General features: G+C 37.8%; 1 protein-coding gene across 4 annotated transcripts in view; it reads left to right on the top strand.

Moving 5' to 3' along the window:
* Positions 1 to 19,821, top strand: part of LOC145680381 (glycine receptor subunit alpha-2-like) — a 212,697-nt gene that overhangs the window by 104,859 nt on the left and 88,017 nt on the right. For 2 of the 4 annotated variants that reach the window (XM_081750812.1, XM_081750816.1), the window contains one exon: positions 6,886 to 6,995. The exons of the other annotated variants lie outside the window; for them this stretch is intronic. In XM_081750812.1, the coding sequence (XP_081606938.1) occupies positions 6,886 to 6,995 (110 nt within the window). Of the gene's footprint in view, positions 1 to 6,885; positions 6,996 to 19,821 lie in introns of those variants that run through there. 4 annotated transcript variants of the gene reach the window in all.

The following is a 19,821-nucleotide window of genomic DNA, read 5'->3' as shown; positions in this document are numbered from 1 at the left end:
AAAGCGATTTCTTTTATTTTTTAATACCTAGGTAGAACGATTCTCTCTGTCGAGTCCGTTGATTGGAGTTAATCCGTTAACATATTAACAGGTAACGGTGAATTATGCCCATCCGTTAATTCACACGATAACTTGAATGAAAGCGAATTTTTGATTTTTTTCTCTACAATTAACAGCTGGATGGATTATCTCGGCATAGCTTGTTAATGGAATCAATCTGTTAATATCTACACGTGTAACGGTGATATTAACGGTGGATATCAATATCCCATTCATTCAAAAATGTAAGTTTCGCATGATCCTATTCACTGCCTTTAGCAAAATTTATTATTTATCCTGTTTGCTACTACCCTCTTTAATCAACATTGATGTTCTATCGTCTGTTTGAACTATTACATTTTACAGTAAAATTTAGGGTTGCCAACAGTCCGGTATTTTACAGGACAGTTCAGTTTTCATCTCCTTATCCGGTGCCCAGTTCGACCTGAAAAACGGACGTTTAATGTTCGGTAATTTTTCCTCCTACCAGTCCTATTCTCTGTTCTATTCAGATTATTTCTTAATTCCGTGGAAAGTAGATTTAGTTGAAACTGGATTCTAATATGAACAGCATTTGACAACCAGCTGATCTACGGCAATAGCGCAGTTTCATTCCGCAACGAATTGGTTAGACTGTCGAAGTAATGTTATCGTTTATAAGGTGACAGTGATGCCACTTTGTCTTATTTTTAACTAAATCTAGCATATTTGAAGTGGCATTTTCTGCTAAAGGTCAACATGACTGTTAAAGGTCAACAGAAGTACATTTTCAAGAGCGCAGCTAGCACTGGTTCATCCTCAGCTACATCTTCCAATTAAATAATGCATCCAGATCCAGCAAAAGTATGCAAACATTATGAAACATTACCAGACCCAGTGAAACTGATAAGACTTATTTTTCAAGTATATTTTGTGCATGTCATAATTATATTGCCAGTTATAATTGCTTTTCTGTTTTAAATACGATGTATTATTGATGACAGACTACAAAAATTGCCGTCTTAACCAAAACTGGAATAAGTAAGTTTAATAGATTCTTCAAAGATAACTAAATTTATTAAATTCGAACTCCGACTCGCTCAATTTTATGTGAAGTACCGTAACCACTTTCAGGTTGCCCACATATTTAACGAGCGATGGTGTCACAATCATAAGAGTATATACCCAGCGGCACAAATTTGTCTTCAACATTGGGGGAGGAGGGCGGGTAAGACAGTTACCATAAACTTTTTTTGTTGTTGTTGTTTTGCAATGTCAATAACAATTATGATGTTGGAAAACAATGTTGTGGAGGATCAGAGGAGCAGAGTTGTCTCCAACGTTGGGAAGCGGGCAGATTTGAGGCTTATTCTGCGGCACATCAATTTCATTTCCCGTTCCTTTATGGCAATCGGACTAAAAATAACCTAATTTCTCTCCAAAAACACATTTCAAATCGGATTATTGTGGGGGACATTTCCACTCAGTTCCAAGATTGGAGGGGACATATCCCCCTCATCCCCCCGGGAATTGCGCAAGCGAGTATACTTATTCCAAGAGGGTGTCTGATATTTCCCTTTTGAAAAGTTGACAACCCTAATAAAATTCTGGCATTATAGTTGTTCTCTGCTGTTCTTGTTAGTCACCACCAGTGGCGTATTTACGATTTTGTTTCGGGGGGGGGCTTTGCCTGAAAATATGAAAATTCTGCAAAATATTTCATATACTTTACTATAGTAAGATTTCGGGGGGGCTTAAGCCCAGAAGCCCCCCTAAACACGCCATTGGTCACCACCAAGTAGTATATTTTATCCAAGATGCTTGTGCATGAATGTAGATTACTTGAAATATGACTCAACTACAACAAGTAAAGAAAGAACAGCCACTAAATTAAATGTAAACAGACTGTAAAGAGGAAAAAAGAATTTATACATTTACGTTTGACATATAATCAATTCGTAAATATATTCTTTCATATAAGGTGCTCTTGCTGCTGTAAGATTTACTATCCTGCATTTCACTTGTCACATTAGAACTTGGTCTTATACTGATTCAAATCTTTCCGCACGAAATGTTTACACAAAAGCTGACCTTTTGGACCATAACGTGTCCATGTTCTTTGTTTGCTTTGAGCTCATTCAAAGATCTATGTACATTATGATAAACTGGATAGCAAAGATGATTAATGTCACTACATCTCTTTGATATTTTCCAATGGGGTACGACTACAATAGCGACGCACAACGAACAAAGGAGAAACTAAGAGTGTGCAAAGAGTACCATATTGTTTCAAGTGTCACACGTTAAACAAACTAAGAAAGACTTTCTTTTATGATTTTGATAATATAAGACCTCTTCGATTAAGGAAAAGATACGATAAAAAAAAGGATTGTCCTTAGTTATTTTATACTCAGACACTACGAAGTAATTTATTTCGAGAAGTCCAGAACCAATATAAGGATAAACTATATTAAAATTTCCAAAATCACCGCTAAAAATAGCATAAATTTACTGAAAATTCGGGATTTCGGGGATGTCCGGACCCCTAGGACACCCATTCCCTGCGTATATCACTGTAAATACAAGTATGTATGTATCTAACATTAAAAGCATTGTTCTCCCTGGAGAATGTCAATTTTATCACTATGGGTATCGTGCAAATTATGAAATTCCCTTCCATAGGAATAGTGGCAATATTTTTCCACTTTTTCGTAAAACAAAAATAAAAAGTACTAAACCCTTAACAACTCGAATCTGTTAACGATTTCACATTTTTATTCAATATAGGGCCACGGTGGCTCAGTGGTAAAGCATTCATTTCTCATGCACCGTATCCTTGGTTCGATCCCAGCTCAGACCAAGTGAACTCTGTGGTGGACAAACACCGTGCGCGTGCGTTTTGTTGGGGTCCTTCCCTTTAATCCCTCTGTCTTCAAAACTCCATCATTTCATTCATTTCTTATCATCACAATCTCCTTTAGCCTAACCGTCATTCAATATACATATATATATTCAGAAATGAATTGGAAACAATTTACACCTGAGAGGAAGACATTTAATTTTCAATATTGAGAAGTACGAGAACTGTTATTTCCCTCATTAACCTGTCAGAAAGATATAAATGAGTAATGATATTTCTACATTACTAAATAAGTGTTACAGTTTTGAGCAATTCCTATCTAGATAACAATACTGGGTTGAGAGCGTCGAGTTATTTGTCTTTTTTTTTTTTTTTTTTAATGTTTTGACAAAGCTTATTACGAAATGTTTTCACCAGATGATTGATTGAAGTAGTAGTTGACGAGGGAGTAAATTTATGACTGGCAAAGTGGCAATTGCTTCATTAAAAGAAGGAAAATAAATGAATCAATGAAATCTACCTGGAATCTCTAAAAGTCACTACTAGTGATGGACAAAACTGTTCATTTCTATGAGCGCCACTGAACAGATCGCTCGCTAAAAAGAATCGGTTTATTTGAACGATTCAGTGACTCATTTGTCTTTTTACAACCTGGAGAGGACGGAATGAGTGTGAAAAGTTAAAATAGTGTTAAATTAAATTTCTATATTTTTTAATTATGATTTCAAACTACAGAAATGTATATCATAACTAACAAATTCAAAATCAGAAAAAAAGTTATAACTTTAGACTAATTATTAAACGTAAAAACTACTGTACAAACGGCAAAAACAGATATATATGTCAATTATTCGCAAATGCGAAATATACAATTCAAATTAAATCTTGTAAAACTAAAATATAGTATATCAGGTTGTCTAAAAAGTACTCAGTCTTTCGAGGTCAAAATTCAGAAGACGTTTATTGTAATTAGAAAATAACTTTATAAAACCAAATATGCATTATTATTCTCAATAAACTTTCTGCCATTTTTTTTCGCCAACACGGCTCCGTCGCTGTAGAATTTCTGTGGTTTCTGGTATAAAAGAAAAGAAAAAAGAAAAGTGGCATGTGGTTTCTACAGTTCATTTTTGAAACTAACCTAACACTATTCAAAAGTTCTGCAGAGACCGAAAGAAATGATAGTCTGACAGTCCCAGGTCCGGGCTATATGATGGATCCATTAAACCCTCTTAACCACGTTGTCTCAATACCTGACGGATCGTTCAAAATGTACGTGTCTCGCGTTGAATATGGCATCCTTTCATTTGATCAGTTCCGGTCGTTTCTTTTGAACTCCTAAGTTTACTCTTGCTAATTGCCGACAGTACAAGTCCGAATCTACTGTTGTACATGACGGTAGCAGCTTATGATGAACAATTCCCTTCCAATCCCACCAAACGCACAGCATAACCTTCCGGAGGTTCCGTGTAAGATTTTCCACAAATTCTTGAGCTTTCACTCACCACGACAACGATCTTTTATGTCCTTTGCTTGTCACTGGTGATCAGCAGAAATACCTCCAATTTGTTAAGTTTCAGTAGAGATACCCATATGAAAACTCAATCGAGTAAATGTTTTTGAGTCAGATCTTGTGTTCGGAGGTCGAGAGTCCTTTTAGTAGTCAATTTACTTCAAATTGTTTAATATTGATTGCTATGATTACAGCCCGAATTTATATTCATAATGCATGTTTATAGTAACATGCAGAAACATATGTAAAATAGTTTTTTTTTCCCCGAGGAGCTTGTAAGGATTCGTTTGAGACACATGTTATAGCGCATGTAAGTGCATATTTTGAGTGAATTTCGATGTGTATGCATATTTTCGGAAACTTTGTAGGACACTAGCATATTTATTGCTGCATACTAGCATATTTCATATCACAAAAAACTAGGTTAGATTTAAAGTAAACTGAATCACTTTGTAAACATAGTTGTAGAATAAAATGTTGTATAGAATAATAGAATAAAGTGCTGTATCCTAAATTAGTTCACCTGACTTGTCTTGCACACAGTCTTCATCACGTAGCAGAAACAATCAGATGCCAATATCCGGCAGTAGACACTCTTGTATCAAATGTAAAGAAAGTATTTGTGAAAGTTCCATCGCGTGTACGTATTTTTTGTGAAGTTGCGAAAAATGTTCCAGTACCTTCGCAGCCTGTTTTAACTGTGGCTAGAAACTGTGTTCCATTATTCAGATAACTTAAATCAAGTAAAGAAAGTTGTAAACTCACCAAATCCCAATACAGTCGCTATTTATGTGTCACAAAATCGTTTCTCTATAAGTGGCATTGAGAACAAAATTAAGTACATACACAACAACTCGAGAATACCTGAAATTATCAGACAGTTGGAATCCCGTAAGAATGCTTTGCAGCATTCACTCTCCTTGTTGGACTAATTTATCGCAGACTTTGTCCAGTGAAACTGACAGTGTTGCGAAAATAGCGTCAGATAAACTTTGCCAAGGATTAGGCAAAAAACCGAGTACAAAACAGTATGCGACGTTGCAAATGTACTTCATGGTAATAACATGGAATTGGAAAAAGACCTAACACAAAAACACGTTTGGTGTTTTTCAAATGTACCAGTGACTTCTGCTGATATAGAAAGGAACTTTATGATCTACAAAACGTTTGTCACTGATAAATGCAGTGGGTGTCAGAAGAAAACCTAAGGAAAACGTTCATAGTTCATTCCAACAGAGGTCATTAAAATAAGATATTTTTGAAAGAAATTGACATTTTATTTTCTTAGTGTATATTAAGTGCGTATTTCTTTTCTTCAGTACGTATATTAAAATTTTTAATGCAGTTTTTTATTTTTCGTGCATATTTGTATGCATATCTCGAGATTTGTTTGTGCATGGAAATCCGGGCTCTAGTTATGACGTTTAGATCTGTGGCGATGTGATTATTAACATTCCAGTCTTGTTCGAGTTTTGCGAGAATATCATACAATTTTTCTGTGATCGGTCACTTATTGCAAGAAACGTCTTATACATCAAAATTTCCAGAACGAAAGCGACCAAACTATGTTTTGGCTGCTGCTTTTGATCATGTATTTTTGTCCATAAACTGCACAACGAAATAAAATTGTAAAATATAGTACAATTTTGCGGAAAGTCACGGTACAATATCTAAAGTCTGTATATCTACTAACTTCAACTTGCAGCTGTCAAATGATATTGGCCTGACTCTCTGTGACTCATATATCCTGAGAATGGGGGACGCTGTGACTCAGTGGAAAAGCTTTTACTTCTGGTGCATAGGGTCCCTGGTTTGATCCCAGTTCGTGCCAAGTGAACTTTGTGGTGAAGAAACGCCGTGTGCATGGGTTTTCTCGGGGTTCTCCCCTTTTCTCCCACTTTCTTCATTCCACTATTTCATTCTTTTTCCATCAACAGCGTCTCCTTTAGCCTAGTCGGCATAAGCGTGGGACGTAAAACTTGAAGATTTCATTTTCCAATATTAGGGCCGCGATGGCTCAGTGGTAGAGCGTTCACCTCTGCTGCATGGGATCTCTGGTTTGATCCCAGCTAGTGCCAAGTGAACTTTGTGGTGGAGAAACACCGTGTGCGTGGGTTTTCTCGGGGTTCTCCCGTTTCCTTCCACTTTCTTCAATCCATCATTTCATTCATTTTCTTCTCATGATCGTCTCCTTAGTCTAGCTAGCATAATCATGGAACGTAAAACTCAAAGATTTCATAGCTATACTTTGAGATACTATATGCGAACGCTATATCATGCGCTAAAGGTTCAGTACATTCTGGATTACCCGATATAACCAATCTTCTAAATGCACATTTTTCGAAGGTTAAGTAATTACTTACCAATGGTTCTTGGAAGTTACCTCAGACTTCTATGAACTATCCACTAACTTCGTAAACAAAATTAAGAACATGAGCAAAGAGAACTGAGATTAATCAATGTCATACACAGTACAATTATTTTTCTTTTCTAGGTTTACAGTTTTTGGATTACTTTTCGTGAAGTTGTGCAAAGAAATTGAATGCCTTTCAGTTTTAAATTTTACCAGTGATTACGATAAAGAAGAAGCGCCTAGTAAAACAGGTAAGTATTAAACTGATATTACACGTTTGAGCAAACAAGGCTGTTCTTGAGTGATAAATTAGGCTTCTAATTTCTTGCTGGTAATCATTTAGCTTTACATCCTAGAAGTTTCAACTACACAGTTATATAGTCTAAAGTTTCGATAATAAAACTTTACTTCATAATTATACATGTTCCTTTCTCAATCGTTGGTAGTCTTGGAAGTAATTTCGTTAATGTTTTGTTCTTTTCAATCTACGAGAGTTATTCAAAACGAAATGAATTGTTTGTTGCAAAACACAAACGAAATATGATGTATGCAAAACGTATGTGGTACAGAAAACATATTCGCAATACATATTCGAGCACTTATCATATCGATATACCAGTTTTTTCTCTAGAGCCGTTGTATTCTGCTGACAATAATGCATTCAAAGCTTGTTTGAGTTCCGGGTAATTTCACTAAAAGAACAAAATAAAATGTTTATCTGTCTCTTGGGTTGAGCGTTTCAAAACTCAATGTTTAGGAACATCAACTTTTAAATTCCCATAAAAGAATAAAGGAAATTGTATTATACCTATTTCACAAAAGGAACAAAATATTTCATCCCAGCTTGGCAGTTTCGAATGTTTACAACTTACATGTCTTTTTCGTTCTACGTGTGGACATTTTATATCTTCAAACTAATATTAGTTTTGATCAAAACACGTTTCAAATAAAAGAAAGTTTTGTTTAAATTTTAGACGTAATAGCGTGTCCACACACCATAGTTATCGATTATCGGTGCCTCTTGAATATGTATGTTATTGTGTGTAAAAATTAGTGTTGGCAACGAGACTAGACACTAGACAATACAGAGTTCTTTCAATAGGAGCAAGTATACCTTGTCAGGTGAATCTGCATTTTCACGATATTTTTCGAGATGAGATAGCCTCAAATATAATATCATGGACAACACTAGGGGAAATTACGAAATTTAATTCTGACTACCATAATGAGGGTAGAATATAGCGCTTGACTCAGGTTTTAAGGGTCATTTTTTCGGTTCTAGGCCATAATTTATGGTATCCTCGTCGCCAAAAGTGCCTTTACATCGCCGTGACGGGTATGTGACACCGCAGTACTCTAAGAAAGGGATGGTTGCATAAGAAATTTTGATTAATTTTGAAGAGTTTTTATTTTGACTAGGGAAATAACGTAGGTATAGGGAGTAAGGGCATAGATTTAAAGCATCAGTGCACTGTCATCTCTGAAAAGATTTGTATTCTCAGTTTTTCAAATTATTGTCTTATATGTTAAGCTAAAAACTGCTAACAACTGCTACTAGCGCTTTTCACTCTTCAGGAATTTACTACGACATGTTCGGGCTTGAATTATTTCATTCGCCTCACTGTAATTATTTGTGAATGGAAACTGATTACGCTGAACATGAATATGTTTCGTTGTCGTAAAGCAAGGGCCGTAATAAATGTAGATCACGTTCTTATTATTATATAAAACACATAAGTATTTATTCCGTGTATAGAATAATATAATACAGTAACTAAGCAACATCATAATCACTAACGCCCGCAGGATTTTTTCTAACGGGGGGGGGGGGAGACCGATATAGAGTTTTTCGTTTTATTCCCTATATATATTACGTTAACAGTCATAACACTGATAACGTATATCGTCTTTCGCCGCTGTAGGCTATTAGTGAGAACACTGATCTCCAGATATGTCGAAAGAAAAAATAAATTGATATGAACAGTGATGTGATTAATTTTACTGCGCCCTGGATCGATCTACCTTCGATTTACTCATACTCCCCCAGGCCCCCTGCCCCAGGTATTTCAGCTGCTGCGTTATATATACGGTTCCATGTCAAAAGGGCCTGACAAAAGGGAAAAGACCGAAAGGCCAGAGTCAATATGGCCCTCAACAAAAGGACCCGAGTCAAAACGGCCCTGCTTCAAACGGACCCGGATTGAAAGAGGCCCCGCTACAAAGGGGCCCGAGTCAAAATGGCCCATGTGAAAAGGAACCAGGTCGAAACGTCTCCGCAACAAAAGGGCCCAAGTCAAAAGGGCCCGAGTCAAAATGGACCATGTTACAAAAGAGCCAGACCACAATGACCCCGCAACAAAAGTGCTCGAGTCAAAAGGTTTCCGCAACAAAAGGGCAGGAGTCAAAATTGCCCCAATCAAAACGACCCTCATCAAAAGGGTCCATGACAAAAGAGCCCGAGTAAAAAGGGACTTGCTTCAAACAAGCCCGGCTGAAAAAGAGCCCTGCTACAAAAGAACCCGAGTCAAACGGCCCGGGTTAAAAGGCATCCGCAACAAAAGGGCCCGAGTCAAAAGGGACCGAATCAAAACGGCTCTCATAAAAAGAGCCCGGGTCAAAAGAGACCTACGACAAAATAACCGGAGTCAAAAGGCCCCGGGTCAAAAAGGGGCATCGCTGCAAAATGGCCCGAGTCAAACGGCTCGGCGTCAAAAGGGGCCCGGTTCAAAAGGTCTCCGCAAAAATGGGCACGAGTCAAAACGCCTTTCATTAAAAGGACCCGAGTCAAAAGGGTCCCACGACAAAAGGGCTTGAGTCCCAAGCGACCTGCGTCAAACGGTCCCGGTTCAAAAGGTCTCCGCAACAAAAGGGCCCGAGTCAAAAAGGGCCGAAACGAAACGCCCCTCATGAAAATGGCCAGGATCAAAAGAGTCCCGCTACAAAAGAGCCCGAGTCAAAACTTTCCCAAGTCAAATGGGCCCGGGTCAAAAGATCTACACAAGAAAAGAGCAGAAGTCAAAAGTGGCCCCTCTACAAAGGGCACGAGTCAAAAGGGACCCGCGAAAAAAGGGCTTGGGTCAAACTTCTCCGCAAGAAAAGGGTAGGAGTCAAAAGGGCAAGAATCAAAAGCTCCGCCTCAAAATGGTCCCACTACAAAAGAGCCCGAGTCAAAAGAGACCTGCCTGAAATGAACCCGTGTCAAAAGGTGCCGCGCTACAAGAGGGCCCGAGTCAAAATGGCCCTAGTCAAAATTGCCCGGGTCAAAACCTCTCCGCAATAAAAGGGTTTGAGTCAAAAAGACCCGAATCAAAACGCCCTTCATTTAAAGAGCCCGTGTCAAAAGGGTCCCACGACAAAATGACCCGAGTCAGAATGCCCCGCGTCAAACGGACCCGAATCAAAACACCCCTCATCAATAGGGAACGAGTCAAATGTTCCCAGTACAAAGGGGCTCGAGTCGCAAGGGCTCTGCGTCGAACGGGCCCGAGTGAAAAAAAGGCCCGCTACAAAAGGACCCGAGTCAAATGGCCCCCTATCAAAAGGGCTGGGTCAAAAGGTCTACGCAACAAAAGGACCCGAGTCAAAAGGGGCCGAATCAAAACGCTCCTCATGAAAAGGGCCTGGGTCAAAAGAGTACCACGACAAAAGGATCCGAGTCAAAAGGGTCCTGCGTCAAACGTATCCGAGTCACAAGGGGGCCCGCTACAAAATGCCCGAGTCAAAACAGCCCCGCGTCGAAAGGGCCTAGGTAAAAAGGTCTCCGCGACAAAATGGCTCTGCGTTAAAAGGGCCCGTGTCGAAAAGGATCTGCAACAAAAGGAGCCGAGTTATAAGAACGCTGCGTCAAAAGGGTCCGGATCCAAAGGGTTCTGCGACAAAAGGGCCAGAGTCAACAAGAAACTTCGTCAAACGGGCCCTGATCAAAAGGAGCACCACTACAATAGGGCACGGGTCAAAACGGCCAGGCGTCAACTGGGTGCGAGTCAAAAGGGCCCTGCGTCAAAAAGGCACAAGTCAGAAAGACCCCGCGTCCAAAGGGCCCGGTAAATACGGTTCCACGTGTAAAAAGCTTGAGATCAAAGCAAGAGTGGAGATCAATCATGCAAAAGAGGATTGTGTCCCCTTAGTAAGTTGAAGTGTTTATGCAAATGAAGGAAATATATCTGTGGTTATTAATAACAAATAGGAAATTTGAATGATAATATTAGTTTTGTTTGCTTGTTGATTGTTTTGGAACAATCGCTATCGCTTAAGTCGTTCTCCCTGAAAGTTTGCTTGCACTCCCGTCATAGGCGGACTGGGTGTATTAGGGCCTAGGCCGCGGTTACTATGGAGGGAGCTCAGACTATAACACCAATTTCTAAAATAACGTACAATCAGTGGCGCAACGAGCTATGAACTCGGGGGCCCATGCCCTCTCCCAAGCAAACCTGATCTATCTTATACAGCAGCGTTGCAGACAAATTTTGGTGAAATTTCAAAATAGATCAAAGTTTAAATGAATATTGAATTAAGTCAAAGCACTGTACGAAAGGAGAAATACCTAGTGAAAACCCCTACATTAATTTCTTAGAGTAATAAATGTTAGTAAAGAGTGCGTCATTTTATGCAAAAATAAAGATGTTCAAAATATTTATTATAGCGCAAATTTTAAAACTTGTAACCATTAATAACAGGGAATTTGTGAATTGGAATTTTCATTTTAAGGTTTTTTAGCATGTTAATAATAAGGATAACTAAATTGCTTGTAATAAGAATTCAAAATTTCAATTTTGTCCACATCAAATGGTGCAGCACGTCGTTTGCAGACTACTGTACTGGATATTCTTGGCCCCTCCAGAAATAAAATCCTGGTTGCGCCACTGCGTATAATGAACATCTGCGATGAGCCATCGCGTTGTGCAGTTGTAAATTCGTTGTTACTTGATAGTTTTTGCAAGCTATAATTTATCATTGGTCGTTGAAAATTTGATGACACAGCAAGCACAAAATTTCCAGAAACAAACTTTCAAGAGAATATTTTATAATTATTATTGCATTGCCACACGGGGAGTCTAAAAAGTCCCCTGACATGGATAACTCTGTTGTTATCAGAGTTACAACAAAATGTAAGAGAGGAAACCGCCTACAAATATAATGTTTTTAATAGACAGTAACTTCATTCATTTATGTTGTGGGTCCGGGTAAATGGTAACGTTGCATTTTCATGTAACATTGGGCGCATATAGAGTGTACAGCCCAAACGGCTTGTCCGATTTGAAAAATTCTTTCACTTTAGATTGAAAACATCATATTTGGAGACCGTTTCCCCGCCTATATTTTGTTGTAACTCTAATAATAAGAGAGTTACCGTATGTCACGGGACTTTTGAGACACTCTGTATAGTAGCTGAAACACTAAAAAAATAATAGCGAATAACTTTTACTATGGAATGAACAGGGCAGCTTACTAAAAATTGTAACACTAAACAACTAATAATAACTTTTGACTGTGGAATGAACAGGACAGTTTTACTGAAAATGATAAACACTGCTGAACCACGAAACAACTAATAATTTTAAAAAGTTAAGATTCTTTGCAGTTCAGCTTATGAATCGCGGAGTTTCTGAATAACTTCGTTCACAGACACTAAATTTAACATGTCTCTTTCCATATTCATTAGCAAAAATGTGTCCAAATGTCTTCACACAAACTAGCTCTGAGATTTGTTTACTCTAACTTTAACTTTGAGAAGCACCTTCCACATGTCACTTGTGTGCATGGTAGAGACAACGCATGTTTGTATACAATGTATAAATTATTAAAGCAACTAGACTGACGGAAATTGGTGCAAAATTTTCCCTGCACATGACAAACAATTTTTATACAAGGTGTTTGCAGCATCATTATCACTCTTACCATGAATCCCGTCCAAAGATGTTCCATCTTCCATAGCATGCTCAGATGCATAATCATCATCATCTTCTACGGATTCAGGGGCATCATTCTCTTTAGGATCATCAAAAACGAGAACGTTTTGTGACAGTGAAATACACGACAGAGAACTGCTGGAGCTCTTTGTATATTTTCTCCTGTTTTATATTTAGTTTTTTTTTCGGAAGAACTCTGAAAGCTCTTGCAGATACACCATTCTTCTTGATTTCTGAAAAGTCCTTAGGTTCCAGTATTTGGAGTTCTTTCGGCTGCTGAAATCTATCACTGACACATGTAACAGCTGTATTCAGAATTTTCGTTGAAGTTTTTATATTCTGAATAAATCATTTTCACTTATATTTAAGTTCTTTTCCAGTTCATCTGCTCTCCTGGCATTTTCTTTTTCTTTAAGATTCTTCTGTGCAAAAAGTTTTTTTCCATTGCTATCTCTACACCAGATTGCGCAAGCTGTTGATTTATTTTCACACAAAATATTTTTGTGTTTTCGTAAAGCATTAAACAGACATCTTTTGCCTCTATTTTCTTCTGAAGCTGCTGCTGCAAATTGTCTAGAAATCTCCAGGTAGTAAGATAGTCCAATCCGTGAGACTGCAGGTATTTTGAAACAGGCTCCGTTTCCGTAAATAAGTCCTGAAACATAGAAGTCCTCATTACAGTGTTAAATTCTGTCCATTTATTCAGCAAAGTTTAGCTTAAAATTTCCATTTCGCATTAAAACCCCTGTTCTGTACATCATCACTGAGGAACAATAAAAATGAAAGAAATCTTGATGATAGACAGTCATCCTCGTCTTGGTTTCATGTTTCGTAGCGAAACTCATTAGTGTCCACTACTGCATTCAGTGCCTTGTTTCTGCTCGTGTTGTACCAACTTGTTGAACTTTTCGTAGTCTGTCATGTCCCTCGTGGCTTGCATCAATCATTTTCTTACAAACATCCTTTCTTTTGTAGTATTCAGACAGAACATGGCACTGGTTTCAAATAAATTTGCAGCTTCAGGTATCTACTCAGTCGAATTTGTCATAACGAAATTAAGAGCATAAGCCATACATTGGGTGTAAATGATTTCAGGATTATCCTTCTCCAGTAATGCTTTAACTCCTTAATAGCATCCACTGAAGTTAGCAGCTCCATCAAAAAAGCAACTTACAATATCATCACAAGCATCAAAACATTTTTGTCACAAAGTACTCTTTTGGTTTCATTATAAGTTACTTGTCTTGTAGTGTCATTGTTTACCACTGGCGTCTCTGGCATATACAATTTGGGGAGGACATCAAAGAAAGTTATTTAAATGGTACTATCTAGCCCAACCTGTTTATTATCTTTAATTCCATTTGTTACATTTCTGCATACCTTCACGGACCCCGTGAGGCATATCAAGAACTCTGTTACACAGAATGAATATTATATGACAAATAAATATAATTATTATCATTTATATGTTATTCTGCCGTTAGTAAATAAATTAAATTAGAACAAAATATTGAATATTTTGTACTTCAAAATATTGGAGGGATGCGTCCCCATCGTCCCCCCGCCAGAGACACCCAAGCTGTTTACGACAACTACTAACAGCCGCTCAAATACTTGACCGTTTATAACGCAGAGAATTACTATAGCCAGCTGATTAAGCCCTGAAACATCTTGGATAGAATCAACCATTATGTTGAAATGCCCGCTTTCTTGGCGTCTTCCACTGTTTTCTCCTGTTATTTTGTAAACTTTTTAATAGAAAATAAATTTTTAAAAATGCGTTGTTTTCCCATTTTTGAATTATCAAATATAGACCTACAAGGTGTATTAACATCCATAAAGAACCAATCAGCCTGTGGTTAAATATGAACCCAGCTACAAACCAGGCACCAGTCTTCAACCCTGAAAGGGATGCAACTACCTTACATTATGAAAAAAGGTCCCAGGTCCCAGCAGCTCAACATGATGAAAAACATGCCTAGGACCGCAACTGCTCAATGAAATGAAAGAAGGGCCCCCACTGCCCAATATAATGAATAAAGGGCCCAGGGCCCCAACTTCTCAATGTAATGAAAGAAGGACCCAACTGTCCAATATATTGAAAGAAAGGCCCAAGGCCCCAGGTACAAACTAAATCACAGCTTCTGATAATAAAAGACCATAGTGAAAGATGGACCTAGCCACAAATCTAGTAACGAAAGGACCCTATTAAAAAAAATAACTTGCTGATTGATGGAAGGGTGGAAGAGGAGTGTGTGTTGGTAGCATAATAACACTGAGCTACCGAATTATTTAGCTCTCTTTTATTTTAGCTTTTCTTTCTCTTTCTTTCTTTATTCTTTCATCATTGTTTTCTTAGAGGGCCTAGGCCGCGATTGCGACCTAAGGGCCCTGGCCAGTCCGCCCCTAACTACCGTCTTTCTGAGTTTGTATTCTCGTGACATAGCTCAATCAAACTTTATCTATTGCCGACTTTTCCCTTACTTCTAGAATTACATTTCTACTCCTGGATCAAAGTATAAAAATACATATTAGTATGAAAAATATTCTGTGGAAAACATTAGATTAATTTTGCTGTGAGAAGACATGTGGATCTGTATACAGGGTTACTGAAAAGTATTGGGACAGAACAATAATAACGACATAAATGATTTAGTGCACATCATGGCAGCCATCTTGAATTCCGAATATTGTATACCACACAATATTTTTAAATAGAAAGAGGTATGTGTTGAGTTTTGATTTAGAGTTTAACGTCCTGTTCAACAGCGATGTTATATGACAAGAGGTATGTGTGTCACATAAATTGATGCTAGAATTTTCGTACAAACTACATTCATCGTCCGTTTGAAAAGCATCGGAGTCTACATTATTTATTATTTCCATAATTTCTCCGGACGAAAATACGCCACTATCATAAGAACCACGATTTGTCGCGGTGGTATTCATTAGGGATGGCCTTTTTAAAAAATCTGTTTTTCGATTTTCGGAAATTTCATTTCTCGTTTTTTCGTTCGTTTTTCGAAAAAAAAATGTTTTTCGTTTTTCGGAAATTTTTTCGTCTTTCATTTTTCGAAAAAAATTTGTTTTCCGTTTTTTCGAAAGATTTTTCGTTTTTCGAAAAAAAATCGTTTTTCGTTTTTTCGAAAAATTCGTTTTCCCTTTTTTGATGATTTTTCGTTTCTCTAAAAGTTTTCGGAATTCGTGGAATGATAATGTAGGAGGAAATGGGAGTACCCCGGGAAAATACACGGACACGATGTTGTCTGCCACGAACTTACTTGGTCTGGGATCAAATGCACAAAAGGTAAGCGTTCTAACACTGAGCTACCGTGCTCCTTGGATTTGGATCTAATGAAAGGTTGAATTGATTTTGAATTTAACGTCCCGTTCAGCAGCGAGGCTATATGAGACGTGGACCTACTGATTAACGTGGACGTTCACCTCTGGTGTTTGGGGTCCCGGGTTCGATCCCAGCCCCCGCCAAGTGAACTTTGTGGTGGACAAACACCGTGCTCGTGGGTTTTCTCGGGGTTCTCCCGTTTTCTCCCACTTTCTTCATTCCATCATTTTCATTCATCTCTCATCATCACCGTCTCCTTTAGCCTAACCGGCATAACCGTGGGACGTAAAACTCAAAGATTTCATTTCATTTCATTGATTAACGTGGAATCCGAACCGTGGCGGCTCCCGCCGGGAATCGAACGCGGGTCTAACACGCCAAAGGCGCGTACGCTAACCGCTAAGCCACGGAGGAGCTCGATCTAATGAAAGGATAGTGTGTAGTGCTACTATTGACGAAACTCATCCAATCACGACCAAAATTAGTATGGTTATGGACTGCAATGTATTTAGTACACATGTTAAATATTATGGTGTTTGGGACTTTGGTTCCAGAGTTATTGCTAATCAAATTTGTGTTTTAAGTTAGTGATATCAAGAAATTTCACTAAGTCGCATTTGATTAAACTCAAATGATCTTGACTAAAGTTGGTAGGATCGTAAATATTGACAAGCTTGGTATGCATGGAAGCTCATATAAAATATTATGATGAGCAGACTTTTTGTTCCTGAGTTATTAGCTATCAATGTTAGGTTTGGAATCAGTGAAATCAAGAAATTTCATTAAAGCGCGAAAGATGGAACTCATCCAATTTTTACCAAACTTGGTAAGGTGGTAGATCTTGACGAGCTAAGTAACTATAAAGGTAACCAAGAAAGATCTGTCGCTTTTTCACCCAACACCTTCAAACATCGATATTTAACCTAAGACATACCTGGAAGATCAAAAATAGTCTCCTACTGCCAACGTTTTGGAAGGCCATGTATTCCATCGCGGTAGAACTTGGTGGGCCGTGAATCGAAAAAGGTATCAAGTGCATTTTGCACCTCTACTAGGGATTTCAACTGGTGTCCTCTAAGCTGATTGTCCAAGGAATGGAACAGGTGGTAATCGGACGGTGCAATGTCCGGGGAGTATGGCGGATGCAATAGTGTTTCCCATCCAAAGTGTAGAATGGTGTCCCGGGTTATCCTAGCCACGTGGGGCTTAGCTTTGTCCTGTAAGACGAGGACCCCTTTGCGATTCAGAAGTGCTGGCTCCAGAGTCATTTTTTTTTTTTTTTTTTTGAACACGGCTCAACTGCTGACAGTACAGAGTTGCATTGATTTTCTGACTAGCCTGTAGCAGTATTTTTTTCTCAAAATACTGTTCAGAAAATTTGGACTTGAACTTAGTTAAATGAATAAATTTCATTAAAACGCGTTAATCTCATCCGATATTGGCCAAAGTTGATATGATCATAGACTTTAACAAGTCTAGTACGTGTGCGAGCTCAGCATGAAATATTGTGATCCACAGACCCTTGGTTCTCGGTTCTTGAGGGATATAAATTAGAAATAATAATTCACAAAGGTAAACAGTGTAAAATTTATATTTTACAGAATATTAAAAAATAATTATTTACTAGTGATTATTAATGTGCTATCGACAATATGGCATTACTACTGAATCGCCGGATCAATTTGAAAATCGAAAAACTGGAACAAAATATACTGCATTCGGTTATATTTGGTTGGATTACATTAAGTTACGTTAGATTATGTTATTAGGTGCGCAGTTTTACTATACGGATCCATAGTATAAGTAGGAGTAGCAGTAGTAGTAGGAGTAGGAGTAGGAGTAGGGGTAGTGATAGTAGTAGGAACGGATTAGAAGCCCCACAGGGGTTTGTTGGTTTCTGTTCTCGACATGAAATGGGCAAATTAAAGATTTGCTCAAATTTATCTATACATTTTACAATCCATGGATTCGTATAGTAAAACAAGTGTACCTCTCCGCGAAATAGTCCATCCGTCTCCACATACAGTGCCGCTTACAACATCAAAAACAACCAGCAAATGCAATCACTATTTGAGCTTTTGCTATTCCCCTTACCTGACTTTCAATCACTCTTCCTCATAAACTTAAATAAATTCTCCAATTGACCCGGTAAATTTCCTAACATTAGTCCGGCGATACAGCAATTAGCCCGACATTATATTTTATAATGTAAAAAAAGACTAATAAATTACCAAATAGAAGGATGCTGTATAAACTGATCGTGATAGTATCAGGCAACTCTGTAATAAATTGACTTTTAACAATTGATTTTAACAAAATATGAAACATGAAGTGATTATATGTACTGATACTAAAGACTTCTCACTAAGATCCCCCATTCATTTATCTTATTTTCTATAACTAATTAAGTCAGTATCAAAAACAATTTGATTGCTTTCAAAAATAGGCAATTTAATACTAACAAAATACTATTGAATGGTTTATTTGTTCTAAAGATGTTTTATATACGGTAAGACAAAGAACTAAGTATCTGACTATAATAATCTCATCAAACGAGAATTCAAATTTTAAATAGGTGGGTCTTCGTTTTCGTATTAGTTTTTACTGCTACTAACTTCAGTAGAAGAATACTACTAAGATGAAATATTTTTTATTTGGTTGTTTGTTGAAGTTCAGCGTCCCTTTTCAGAATCGATCAAGACTATACAAGACGTGGACCTACATTATAAAGTGGAATTCGAACCACCATAACACGTTCAATGTTTTCCCACTCGGGACCCTGTGCATCAAAGGAATACGCGCTAGCCACTAGACCAGTTGCAGGGCTTGAAATCTTTTCTTGGAATTATAAAATTATATATTGAAAAGAAACGTTTGTCGCTTCCTAGTACTTCTCTCGTTCTATGAGAAAGAAAGATTGTAACCAGAGATATAGTATTTATCACTTTCGGTTGCATTAAACTTAGAGATGGAAACTACTATTGTGGCACAGAATCTATACCAAAAACTGCTTCCGGTTATCGCCTTTTCTTTACTATGAAATCGGAAATGGTAGTTTCTCACTATTTCCGGTTTACATAGAGGGATAGCGATCGATATGACAATCTTCGAATCCTGGATTCATATATATAAACATATCTCATTATCTCTTATTAGTTTTGCTCTATGGTGATCACTATTGAAATTAGAAGTGGTAGTAAATTTCTACCACAGGATAAAACTTGGACATAGTCTATTGCGAAGGTACTGAATTCATGCTTCTCGCTTGCTCTATGGTGATCAATACTGAAACCGGGAGTTGTGATCAGGGGCGGATCCAGGACGGACTTCTGGGGGGGGGTTGTAATACTGCTACTTAGAGCTATTTTTACGAGCTCCAACTCTGGGATGGGTTTTATTTATATATAAAATAGGAGTGTTCTCTTCTGGGGGGCGATCGACCCCTGGATCCCCCCTGATTGTGATACATTTTTCCTGTTTTTGTAGAGAAACAAATGAGTTTCGTTTCACAGTGTAAAACTGAGGCAGACTTGCAATCCATGCGAATTGAATATTCAAAACTTCAGTACAACAAGTAGCACAACTAAAACTCTTGGTTGGAATAGGTTAATAAAATCAAAGATAGAATCTGTTCCTCGAATGCTGAATCCATATCAAAAAGCCATTATTAGCTATCACTTATCGTTTTTGTTCTATGGCGATAAAGACTGAAAGCAAGAATGGCTAATTTGAACCACTTCCGGCTTGAATAGAGGGTTAGGGGAGGAGACGGAATCTATTTTTAGGACGCTGAATCGATTTCAGAAAACTTCTCGATATCTTTTA

This window comes from Thermobia domestica, chromosome 3, assembly GCF_964235325.1.
Source record: "Thermobia domestica chromosome 3, izTheDome1.hap1.1, whole genome shotgun sequence".
In the NCBI taxonomy this organism is placed as follows: domain Eukaryota; kingdom Metazoa; phylum Arthropoda; class Insecta; order Zygentoma; family Lepismatidae; genus Thermobia; species Thermobia domestica.
Note: the sequence above shows the minus strand (reverse complement) of the source record. Positions and strands in the feature narration are given on the sequence as shown.